We start from the raw sequence: 13,541 nt of genomic DNA, 5'->3' as shown, positions 1-13,541 counted from the left end.
GCCAACAACCTGCCTTTTAGATCCTATTCCCACAATGCTCTTAAAATCATTTTATGCTTTCTTTGAGGAACAGATTTTAAATGTTGTGAGATGGGTGTCTTCCCCACTGCTTACAAAACAGCAGTGGTGAAGCCCCTGAAGAAGAGTAATTTAGACCCCAACATTTTAAATAACTACCGGCCTGTATCCAACTTACCATTTTTAAGTAAAATTTTTAGAAAAAATGGTTTTTAACCAGTTAAATTATTTTTTTAAATAGAAACAACATTTTAGAGAAATATCAATCTGGTTTTAGAATGAACCACAGTACCGAGACAGCTCTTTAAAAGAGCACTTCAGGTGTAATTTAGATTCACAAAAATGAACAGTCTTGGTTCTACTGTATCTCAACACCATCACATTTTATTAAACAGACTCCGAACCCTGGTCGGCCTCTCTGGTACTGTTTTTAACTGGTTCAGTTCTTATCTCTCAGATCGAAGTTTCTTTGTAAGTATGGATACATGCTCCTCCAGAACACATGAAAGCAAGTGTGGGGTTCCCCAAGGGTCAATTTTAGGTCCAATTCTTTTTAATCTCTATATGCTTCCCTTTGGGGACGTCATCAGGAGACATGAGATGTATCCCAAAGTGAAGGATCCTTCCTCCGGAGGCGAGGCAAGAGTCCTTCCTTTCACTGGTGTAACGCACAAATCGGACAGCCTTCGGAGTGTGCAGCTGTGCGTCATTGCGTAATTGGACGTCCTGCTTAAATTCAGCGCCGCTCTCGGCCTTTTGGCTAAGATCAAGTGTAGTATCTGTTCTTTTCAGTTTAATAAAAATACATAAATAAATAAATAAATTCAGCGCCGCAATTTCAAAATCAGTTCACAACATGGATGTGTCTTTGGCATCAGCACTCTGACACATATTTGTAAAAATGGAAGAAGATGCTTTAAGGTTGAATCTCCACGATTTAGCAAGTAAAAGCCACAAAGTGGATTAAACCTGAATATTTAACTGATCCTGGCTGAATTTGGCCGCTACTTAGTTTCATAAAAGCAGCGGAGCATAATTCTTCATGGAAATATGTTCTGTGATTTTTTTATTTTTATTTTACAGTACAGTACAATAACAGTTATTTATAAATAACAATAACGGATAATAGCGGAGTTTCGGTCCCTGTAAACACAATAAAGAAATGTACAACTTACATAGGCATAGTTGCACATAGTACATCATCATCGGACGCATATAAATTAATTAACAATAACTTTAGCGACTGAGACGGCATTAATTAACTTAACCGGCAATGTATCAAGATGACGTTTATTATCTTTAGCTTAATATTCTGGCATTTGTTTATGTATATGTTTTTGCTTGACTTTGAACACACGTTTTGTAAGTTATGTGACAAACTTCAGTGTAAACTGAAAGTACTTATTTAAATGCATATTGCGCCGCCAGCGTCGCTGTTTCGGAGCGCACGGAGGATACACACATGCATCCTTGGAATTTGGGCAAAAGAAGGACTCTGTCCTCCGGAGCATCCTCGACATTGGGACAGTCCTTTGACGGATGCCAATTGATTCCCTTTGAAACTGAATTCTAGATATCAAGTCATGGATGGCAGTGAACTTCCTACAGCTCAACCAGGACAAAACAGAGGTTTTAGTCATCGGTCCTGAAGGCAAGAGAGAGAAACTTTTACCAAAACTACGAGATTTTAAATCTTCACAATGTGTGAAGAATCTGGGCGTCATTTTCGACTCTGAGCTCAATTTTATTCCACACATAAAAAATATAACAAAGATATGTTTTTACCATCTTAAGAATACAGCCAGAGTGCGCCCGTTTCTCTCTCAGGCCAACACTGAGGTGCTGATGCATGCTTTTATCTCTTGTCGTTTAGACTATTGTAATGCCCTGCTCTCTGGTCTTCCCCAAAAGAGCATTCACAACTTACAATTATTACAAAACTCAGCCGCACGCGTGCTGACGAGGACCAGAGGGTGAGAGCACATTACAACGGTTTTAAAATCACTGCATTTGCTCCCTGTGTGTTTCAGGATCGATTTTAAGGTTCTTTTATTAGTTTTTAAATGTCTTAACAGCCTGGGGGCCATCTTATCTATCGGATATGCTTTTATCATATCAACCCTTGCGGGTCCAGAGGTCCACTGGCACCGGGCTTTTAATTATTCCACAAGTGAAAACTAAAACCTACGGGGAGGCTGCATTCAGCCATTATGGCCCGCGCCTATGGAACAGCCTGCCAGAGGGCATCAGGACCGCAGAGACTGTTGATGTTTTTAAAAGGAGGCTCAAGACCCACCTGTTTGGTCTAGCTTTTAACTGATTATTTTACTATTTATTAATTTATTTATTCACCTATTTATCTATTTACTTATTTAGATGCTCATCACATCAATTGTATTGATGCCTTGAAACCTAGACAAACTCAAACGAAAATACCACAAAACCTTACTCACCTGTCTCTGTCTCTAACATACAACACAGTGCTTGTTCTGACAAAATGTTTGGTGGTACACTTTTTAAGAGGCGGCAGAAGAGCCCGCCCCTTCGCGTCACTCAAGCGAATTAGCCAATCGGTGACGTAGCTGCGCTAAATCACTTCCTTGTTCTAGTCTGCTTAATGCCCAAACGGCCACAAAACAGCATGAAACCTAGACAATTAAGGACCAAAACACTTAAAACAAGTGAAACAGTCTAACATAAAAGATGCTGACTAAGAAGAACTATCTTATCAGACAAAAATAAGCATGTTTGATCTAAGATATTTAATCTGACTTAGATTTCAGTTTTTGCAAGGAAAGCAGCAGAAATCAGTGTGAACACAAAATATGAGCATGAGGAGAATAAATCTGAGCACGAGAAGGAGCTGTGTCACTTAAAAGGAATAAAATCATGCTGAAACTGAAATTCTACGCTCTTGAATAAAGATAGAATAATTCTTTCATAGTTTTCCTGTTGTTTGGTTCATTAACGTTTTTGTCTTGTCTTCCTGTTGTTGTGTGTGTGTAGCGGCCATGGCTCCCAGCTTGGAACAGGCATACAGGAGGAGGTGGTGGATGGCTGTCACAGCAATTATAGAGAACCTGCTATTCTCTGCCGTTCTGCTGGGCTGGGGATCACTGCTCATCATGCTGAAGAACGAAGGCTTCTACTCTCATCTTTGTATTGGTAAGACCACCATTAAAACCTTTTGTAAAAATTATTTTTCTCACTGTTAAATGTACTAAACACCATATCTCTAACAAAAATACTACTACTACTAATACTGTAACATTTAATGGTAAAATCTTTAATTTATTAATTTTCATTTATAAAGTATTTTCTTGTCAATAATTTGGCAAAACAGTATTTCTTTTGATGGAAAAACTTTTTATTTGTACCGTTAAATATGGAATAAAATGACAATCTTAAACATGAAATCAACAGTGCTATTATCTCTTTACCGTAATATAAAAAAAAAAGTTCTACTGTATTTATTACAGTAAAGTTCTGGCAACCACAGCTGCCAGTTTTTTACCGTAAAAACAACAGTTTTTCTTTTTTTACAGTGTACTTCTCTTAGTGCCTCACTGCACTTGGAGGAGAGTTCATTTATTTTTTTTCAACAGTTTACAGTCACCTGATTTTTTTCTTTCTACAATCATGTCCAGAAAATGAGACTGTCAACACCAACATGACTTCCATGGAGACTGTTGGCTGGCAGAGTTGTGTGGAGCAAGAAGAGATGCTGAACCTTGGCTTCACCATTGGCTCCTTCCTCCTAAGTGCAGCTACTTTACCACTGGGTATTTTAATGGATAGATACGGGCCACGTCCATTGAGGCTCATTGGCAGGTATGATGAACAGTCCTTTTTTAAATTGTTTTTATCTAAAGCCACAGCTTCCAATACTTATTGAAGCCAACCCACCACCCATATACGCTCTGACATCCTGTGTATGTTTTAGTTCATGTTTTGCAGCCTCGTGTGCAATGATAGCTGCTGCTGCATATGACCCTGAAGGTAAGACATTAATGTCTCAAACTCTGAACCAACATTGCTTGCTTCAGTCCAATCCTGCTCTTTCAACATACAATTAGGTTTTAGGTTTAGGTTTATTTTATCAGCACAGTTAGAATTACATAAAAATGACAAAGATAACATATAGTGTAAAGTCCAGGGAGAGGCAGAAAACCCAGATGGGCTTATTTAAAGCACGCACACACACACACACACACACACACACACACACACACACACACACAGATTCATGAACACACAGATTCATGAACACACATACATGCACCACCCCTTATTTTGTCATTAGTTTATTTTAGTATATTTTACTATTTTTTCATTTATTTTTTCATTTATTTATTTTTTTATTTATTTTTTCTTATTTAAAAAAAAATATATATTTATTTCTATTTTTTTGCTGTTGTCGTTAGTTTGTTGTTTATTCCTTTTCTTGGAGAGCCTCATTTGGGAAATACCAGTTTGCCTTGTATACATTTTTGTCTGTTTACCCTATGTTTTGTTATTTAATTTGTGAATATATACCTTGAAAAAAAAGGAAAAAAATGCAAGGTACAATATTGTAAAGAAAACGAAATGACTGATTATGTTTGTGGAAGTAAGAAGCCTTGCAATAAAGTATTTTTTTTAAAAAGTAATAAACTGATAATAGAAAAAACATATGTATAACATCAACAATAAGTTATAATGACAATAACAAAAACAAAAAACCCCAAAAATGAACATGTTATAAAAGTGTATTTGTGTGTGAATCAGAATTTTAAAACAACAATTAAATGGGCTTTTAGACATCTTGTGAAATATTTTATAGATGGGAAAAGGTATTCCATAATTTAGTCCCTAAATTGAATAATAAATTGACCTCTGCATGTTAGAAATCTTGGAGAATGAAGACTGACGCGTTGGATAAGAGTGAACCTGAGAATTACATTTAAAATAAGTCTTGAAGTGCTTTGGAAAGTTCTCATGATCTGAATATAGCTTAAAATAAAAACACATATTTGAGAAATATTGATGTCATGAACAGTAAGTATCCGAAGTTTCTGTAATAGCACAATGTTCCCACAGTGATAAAGATCTTACAGGAAAGATTGGATTATTTTATGGTTGATTATTTTTGTAGTTGTGGTAACATTTTACTTACCAGTAAACGTACCAGTCACATGATCAAACAGGCTATAAACAGTTTAATTACTTTTACAAGATGAAACAAATAACAAAATTGTTTCTTGAGAAAACAAATTATACTTTGGAGCCTGTCTTCCTGGTTCTCCACTTTGACCCAAGGTCGTAATAGTTTGGGCTTTGAGTGAGTTTGCTAGTTTTAGTTAGTTTTTATTTTTTAGAAAATAAAAAAGTTTAGTTTTAGTTTAGTTTTTTATTAGTTTTAGTGCTAGTATTTATTAGTTTTAGTTTTTTGTAATGGGGTATTTGTTGGGTGCAAGATTAAAAAAAGTCACAGTAAATGTTTCCTTTATTTCCTTTGTCTGATCCATCTCAGCCCCAATAACTTTATTAAGTCATAAAACCAGATAGATGAAATAGATTTCATCAACCAAAAAGGTTTACGTATGAAAAAAGTTATACTATACTATAATTTCAGTTAGTTTTAGTTAGTTTTGTAGCCACAAAATACAGTTTCAGTTAGTTATAAAAAAAAAAATGTTTTCTTTATTTCAGTGAACGAAAATGTTTTTTCAATTCTAGTTTTGGTTATTTCACTAGTTTTCGTTAACTATAATAACCTGGCCTTGACCTACCTTATTTACACACTTTCTATACAATGTTCAAATGCAGTGTTTTCTATGCAACAAAACAAACAAACAAACAAAAAAGTGAATGTGCCATTAAAGTTTCATTATAGTTGACGACATTATTCATTTCCATGTGTTTCACCAGTGCTGTCTGGCCTCATCTTCCTTGCTGTCTCCTTCAACGGCTTTGGAGGAATCTGCCTGACCTTCACCTCACTCACAGTATGATTCCCAATCACGTACACACATAAACACGACCTAAGTAACCTATCTTGTTTTCTTTTTGGAATGGTTTAAGTTCAGTGCAGACAGAACACCGCAAAAACTAACAATCTAACCAAGTCTTCCAATCTTGTATCTTGCCAAAAAGTCTTTTAGATCTTGTTTTAAGAGCAATTTACTATGCAAGCGCAGAATGTGTAAGATTATTATTCCTGTTTTGAGAATATTTGCCTTGTTATTTCTTCGTTAGTAAGTAGATCCTAAAGTTTGAGTTTATTTATTTAAAACAGGGACAATACATATTAATGAGCATATACATGTAAATAAGCAAGATTATAGCCAACGGCTGATTTACATCTTTAGTCCCTTTGGCAGGTTGATGTCAATATCATAACCATAACAATAACAATAAAATCAATAAAACAACGGTAACAACAAGTAGAACAGTTGGCCTTCATGGCCAGAATGAGCAGGAGGAGAGAAAAAATGTCCTTGAGAACACAATAGAACAGAAAATAAAAATAAAAGCAAGAACAATGAAAACTATAGTGGATGATGGAACATACAGGCCAGGGGTCAGGGGACCATATGTATTTCACTAGTGTTAAACGCTAAAGTGCTGAAGTGTTAAAGTGTTAGGTGCGTAATTATACTGCAGATTGCCAGATTGCACAGTAAATATAAAGTGCTATTTTAAATGCACAATACTTAATACACATTACATTTATTAAATACCAGCAATGGTAATTTTATGATATTGTGTGTGTTTGTGTGTGTGTTTGAAGCATGTGTATGCATGTGTGAGGAGTGTGCGTGCTTACGCACATGTGTGTGTGTATGTATTTGTAACTGTAATCACATCAAAGATCAAAGGCAATCAGATCAAAGCAATCAACAGAATTAACTGACACCACCTGTTAATGAAAGAGTGACAGCAGCCAGAGGTGGACTGGAATTTCTGGCCTTGAACAGAAAGCATTTTTGGCAAAACCATTTGGTAACCATAGATGGCGACGAGTATAATACCTATCATTGATCCGACTTCACTTTGAGCGTCCCGAGTTCCTCCTGAACGTCTACATATGTTTTTTTTGAAGAAAAATGAAAAAATAGCTTTGTTAGAGCAATCTAAAAAAACTGTTACATCTCCCTTTTTATCTCCGATTTTAATATGGGAGCCAATGAGGCTGTTGGTGGTGCATCTGTGCCAGGCGGCAATCTCCGTGTCTGAGCATGGAGGCCACCAGGAAGTGCATAAAGCCTGCAATTCACCGAAAATTCCAGTAGGGGGTGCTAAGTTTGGCTGCAAAAGAAATCTGCCCATTTATTTCAGTGCTAAATTTGAAAACTTCTCACTTGATTTATTACCTCAGGAAAAATTTTCAGGGACAACATTATGCTCTCAATCGCTAGTAAAAAATCTTCTTCAAGACAATTTGATGTCAATAGTTCTAATAATGGCCCCATTTAGAAGAAAATAGAAGATAGAGTGAGAGTACTACTCGTCAGACGGAAACTTGTAGTTTTGTAGTTTTCTTACGGATCCAACATGGCTGCAGCAGACGTGAAGCTCTCTTTAGCTGTAGACGGCGTTTTAGAGCGAAAGTTGATTTTAAAAGAAGAACAGCGTTTGACTTAACACTTCTGTTTCACCACCAAAAAGGATGTTTTAGCCTTGCTTCCGACAGGATTTGGCAAAAGCCTTATCTACCAACTAGCCCCGCTACCACTCGCTGCTGTAACACCGATGATCTCGCTACAAGCCAGGGGACAGTGGAGCCGCCCAGAGACCCCCAGCAGCTTGTCTTTTGCCAATTAAATCATGGCTGAATAACATGAGGGGAAATAAGGCGTAAAAATAAATAATCTTGCAGAAAGCGAGAACTGGAGAAGCAAAGCAGCAAGAAACACTCTCTCACAGACACACACCAACACACACCAACACTGCCGGTAGACTGTGAGCAGCCAGAGCCAGAACATGCTGCAGAAAAACGTTGCAGAAGCAGAATTGAGCATTTTAGTCTCAAAGTAGAGATGGGCTAGTCCAGCTATGTAAACATCAATTTCTGTCGCTCTACATACGTCATCTGGTATAACTGATACGATTGGCTAAGAGCTACGTACAGACGCTTATGATAGACATTTGTAGCACCCAATAAACGGCTCTGGAGGATTGTAAACAACTCCTCCTCTACGGAGAAATGAATGGCTGGTTTCCAGATTAATCTCATTTGTGATTAGTCTGACGTCAGCCAGGCTAGTCTATTTCTGCTCAAAGCAAGTATTTATTTCTTATATTAAGACTATTAATTTTTGAAGCTGTCATTTAAGCTGTAATTGTTGCATGTTTGTATCTGCCTGGTTGGGATCAAGAGATTATAAGGATGGCATCTTCATGGCATGATGTGCTCTAGATTAGGGGAAAACTATGAGAAATAGTCTTAATCATGAAACAAAGCCCTTTCTTACACTCCTGCCTCCTGTTGTCTTGGTCTTGGTGAAAACGGCTGCAGAGCCATCCTGCTCCTGGGCTCAATAGCATGTGTTGTACACGAGGTCTCTGAATGGATAAATAATGAACTTGAGTTGTGGCATTCTCCACATACAGCTTCTCATTATTTTCCTATATTTTTTCTGTCTATCTGGACTGCATGTTATAATCAATTCAGTCTTCACTGTGCACTGATGATGAAATATTGTACGAACACACGTTTTGAACTTGAACTTATACAATGCATAGTTAGGGCTGGGCGATGTGGCCCTGAAAGATTATCACGATATTTCAGAGTATTTTTGCGATAACGCTATTCTTGACGATATTAAAAAATACTGAAAAATATATGGAAAATGATTTTTTTAGTCTGTATAAATGAATAAAAATCATGCAACAAAATAGAAATCAATCCTAAATCTAAATGTAGTGTAAAATGCAAATATCAACAGTTGCCAAATACAACTCTTGAGTATTAGCAATTAAAAAAGATAACTATCTAGGGGGTAAGTTATATTAGATATACTTTCAGTAGCTTGAAATGTGACGCATGTTAGCGCAGCACATGAGACTATAGCGGGCCGCCACAGTCTCTGGAATTAATGGAAACCCTTACACCACTACATCAAGAAGTAGGAATGTTGCCAATATCATGATATGCATTTTTTTTTACCCATAAAAAAAAATATACCGCTATAATTGTGAACGATACAGTTTACGAAGTAAACTGCTTCTTTGTTTTCTTTTCTTTTTTGCACCATTGATGATTCCAAACCTAGACTTTACTTTAAGTCCCCTTTGACATTACACTGTAAAAAATGTTGGTAGATTTTACGGTGAAAAACTGCTAAACCATGACAGTAACAGTATTTTTTAAAATACATTACTCCACTGTAAAATACACTGGCACCGTGTTTGTAACAAAAATATACTGTAATATATATATATATATATATATATATATATATATATATATATATATATATACAAGCCATCATTTTTTCATTTAATTTTTGTAAAAAAAATATTATTCTCACTGTTAAATGTACTAAACACCATATCTCTAAAAAAATATACTGTAATTTTTAATGGTAAAATCTTTAATTTATGCAACATTGATAATGAAAACAAAAAAATAAAAAAAGAGATTACACAAAACATTTAAACAGAGTGGAATACATATTTGAAAAGGAGTGAGAAGAAGTAAAACTTATAAACTCCCACCCCCTCTCCATAAATATGACAAGTTAAAATCCTTGTCAAACATGTCTTATTACAAATGTGTGTGTGCGTGTGTGTGTGTCTGTGCATGTGTGTGTATGTGTGTGTGTGTGTGTGTGTGAGTGTGAGTGGGTTGCAAAGCAGCACATGCTGTTCTACTTGTTCTAAATTCTGCTGCAGGCTGTCAGCCAATCCAAAGCCTGGGTGGTCAACACACCTCCTCCAGCCGTGTCCTCGTGTCAACACCAACTTTCCTTCTCTCTTCCTCTACTTCATGACCTACACCGTGTCCTGGACTTGACATAGTCATTGTGGCCTCATTGCTGTCATTCCCGGTCTGGTGTGTGTTTGAGTCTGGTTGATAAGCTCTTACGCAACTACTTGATGAAAACAGTGTCGATTCCTAGCTTACCAACAAACTGCAAACACATTCACTTGTGAACTTTGATACAGCAGTTTGTACCATAATAAAGTGACTGACTGTCCTTCTAAAATTCTAATAATGACTACAGTCTTTACATGGTGGCATGCACCAACTTAGTTTCAGCTTGTTAAGCACTGCAAAAACGGAAATCTAAGATGAAATATCTTAGATCAAGGGAATATATGAGTTCTTCTTAGTAAGCAGTTTTTATTTTAGACTGTTTCACTTGTTTGATATCAAGACCCCACGGCTTTTGCCTTATTTCAAGAATATTAAGAAAATATTCTACATACAGAGAAAAATCTTTGTAGCTTGTCTATGATTCTACAATTCTACAATGTCATTTAGCAGGTGGGACCGTTTAGGGGTAGCCTCTGCCACCAGTGTGTGTGTGAAAGGGTGAATGAGCGCAGTCTGTAGTGTAAAGCGCTTTGAGTGGTCGCAAAGCGACTAGAAAAGCGTTATATAAGTGCAGGTCCATTTACCATTTACCATTACATTATCAGGTTTTATTACATTTTCAATGGACTCAAGTGCAGGATCACCAGACAAACAGAAAAAGGGCCAATGATTAGAGTTGATTTGTGTTTGTTTTACTACTTTAACAATGTTTGATTGGAACCATTTCGAAAAAATGAAATTAATAACACTTCTCTCACCCTGAATGTGGCTTTAAGAGGAATCAATTCAAAGTAAATAAATAAATAATCTCATGATAATACAGCTCCTTGGGATAGCAGCATAAACAACAACCTATGTTAGCTATGACCTGAATTGTAAATATCTAATTTATTCAAAATGTTTATTGATCTATCAGAGGTTTAATATAGAAATATACATACACCAAACAACTTACCGTACATATGGCAGTTTTTATTTGAACAGGATATCTGTAATAATAATAATTATTAATATTTACCCACAGGTCGAAAAGCTTGAGCAGTTCTAGTTCACAGAATCAAAAAGAATTGTGTTTGATCCTGGTAACAAGTGGCTGTGGCTCAATAGAGCTTTCGTCCAGTAACCGGAAGGTGGTGGTTCGATCCCCGACCATCCCCGTAGCCTCGTCCACCAGTATGAATGTGTGTGTGAATGGATAAAAGCGCTATATAAGTGCACCCCATTCACCATTTACCCATTTAATAAAACTTTTATCCAATGAATGTACAATATGTCAGGTTAAAGCCTGTGGGATAACACAGAGGACAAAAACAAGCAGGGTACACAATGTGCCCTTAATCACAGTGTACAAACTATGTGATTGTAAAAGAGCCAAGCAGCCTGAGAGTCTACAGTGTTTTACAGAGGTGAAACTGCAGGGGAAATTGCACCACATTGTAACAAAGCTATGAAACACAGCCCTCCAACTGTATAGTCATTTTTAAGATAAGCATTTTGTGGCACTGGTGAAGTCTAAATGAAATCTACAGCAAAACTATGATCTTTTCATAGGAAGGATATCAACCAAGTTTTCTAAACAAATACAATTCCACCTTATTTTTCCAGAGAAGAACAATTGAAGGAACATGTCTGTCTATCTGTCTGTCATGTTCTGAAAATTACTGTGTTACTGTATTTTATGTATTCACAGAAAATCCACCCTCTGCACGATTGAAATTGCTGAAATAGGATCTTTAAATTAATTAATTAATTAATCAATAATGCTAAAATAGCAGCATACAGTTTAAGTTTTTAGCTTGTGTTTTTGCCACTATGGTTAGACTATGAGCTAACTTTAGGTTGATGTTTCCTGTAAATGGTATTAGTCTTCTGAGTCTGAGTTAAGAGACTTTTGTCCTTTTCTGCATACAATATATTACACTATGCTTTACCATGTCACAGATAAACATGCCAATGATTTTAAGATGTAAATCTGGTCCGTCACCCTTCATTCAAAATTTAAATAATCATTTTTAACATGGAAAAAACTATGTAAGAGGTAATATGTAGAAGCATTTAGATTTGACACCATGCATACAAAAAACATGTTCAAAGGTAAGGCTGTTTGACGACGTTGTAAAATGCAACATCTTTACATTAACGTTAGCTTGTCACTCAAGTGAGGCAGTGAAGGCACAGCAAATATGGATGGATGGTAAATGGAGTGCACTTACATAGCACTTTTATCCAAATAGTGGGGTCGTTTAAGGCTCAGTCATTTCAAATTGGTGTTAAAGTTTGGTTTTCACTTCCAAGTTGTAGTTTAGGGTCTATAGAAAAATTTGAGTACGAGTGTCAAAAACACAGATAAAAAAATTGCCTCTAGGGGGCGCCGTAAAATATGTAAAATGCTATAACTTTTGATTAGATAATCCAATTTTAACATATGAGGTATGTATGGATTAATAATTAAAAGGAGAAACTGGTATGCTAAGCATTTGGTGACCAGATTAAAAATAAATACACTTTTAGCCCAATATATTAAATGGACACAAGCGAAATTATGCTTTTTACGAAGATAAAGTCTAGAAATTGTCCTCAAAGTTGCTATGAAACTTGATTTTTAAAGTTATTGTAAATAAAGGCTGTGTAATGACTCAACTGGATTTAAGATTGGTGTTCAGAATATCCCTATAGCACAAAGATAGCTAGGATAGCCAGGCTGTGTATGGCTTATTTTTGAAAAATAACGTTATGGTAGAGTTATGCCATCTACTGCCACAAGAGGGCAGACTAGCAGACACATTTCCCTTCATTTGACAATCAAGCATCTGTGCTAATTTCTCTCCGGCAATATTGGTATTTTGAAGGTAAGGAAACAACAATATACATGTTTGGATGCTAAGTTATGTTTTTAATGAACTTGTACAGACAAATAATGTGTGATAAATTGTGAAATATCAACAGCAGCTAGTAGCTAATAAATCCAAACAGTAGCTAGCATTAACATTAGTCATTTTGCTAGCACCAGTTAAAGCTAACTTTAATGCTGGCAGCAGGATGGAATGAATAGGTCTACTGGGTCTTGCACTGCTGTAAATTTTAGGTTTTTGTTGTTTATTTTACATAACATACTTAACTTTGATTTGGTTACAAAAAGGTAAACACAAAACTATTATATTTTATCTTTCCTGTTGACAAAATACAGGAGTTCAACGAGCAGGGCATGGGCTGCTTGAATTGAAGTTTTTATGAGATGGCTGCGGCAAGAAAATGGGAGTTGTGCATTCTGTGCCAAAAAGAAACTGAAGAACAACTTGTTTGCCCTCTTGCGAATCCAATTGCCAGTCGTAGAGTGGGAGCCTACAAAGAAATCATCAACCTTGTGAGTCAGTTTAGAGCTATTGGTGCGGCTCCCCACCCAGATGTAGATCTTCCAGATGAAGAATTGATGCAGCAGAATCGTGCATCCTGGCACAAATCATGTCGTCAGCTTTACAGATCCTCAGCATTTGAATAC

The 13,541-nt window shown here is 36.2% G+C and overlaps 1 protein-coding gene and 1 pseudogene across 1 annotated transcript in view; both read left to right on the top strand.

Annotated features, from left to right (window-relative positions):
* slc43a1b (solute carrier family 43 member 1b) overlaps window positions 1-13,541 on the top strand; it is a 163,145-nt gene that overhangs the window by 9,791 nt on the left and 139,813 nt on the right. The window contains exons 2-5 of the mRNA XM_059334301.1: window positions 3,025-3,183; window positions 3,666-3,849; window positions 3,962-4,017; window positions 5,929-6,005. Of these exons, the coding sequence (XP_059190284.1) occupies window positions 3,030-3,183; window positions 3,666-3,849; window positions 3,962-4,017; window positions 5,929-6,005 (471 nt within the window). The 5' untranslated portion in view covers window positions 3,025-3,029. The remainder of the gene's footprint in view (window positions 1-3,024; window positions 3,184-3,665; window positions 3,850-3,961; window positions 4,018-5,928; window positions 6,006-13,541) is intronic.
* LOC131980148 (U2 spliceosomal RNA) lies at window positions 757-859 on the top strand (annotated as a pseudogene).

Source organism: Centropristis striata, chromosome 1, assembly GCF_030273125.1.
Source record: "Centropristis striata isolate RG_2023a ecotype Rhode Island chromosome 1, C.striata_1.0, whole genome shotgun sequence".
NCBI classification, from domain to species: Eukaryota; Metazoa; Chordata; class Actinopteri; order Perciformes; family Serranidae; genus Centropristis; species Centropristis striata.
The sequence above is the reverse complement of the archived record's forward strand: the minus strand, read 5'-3'. Positions and strand labels throughout refer to the sequence as shown.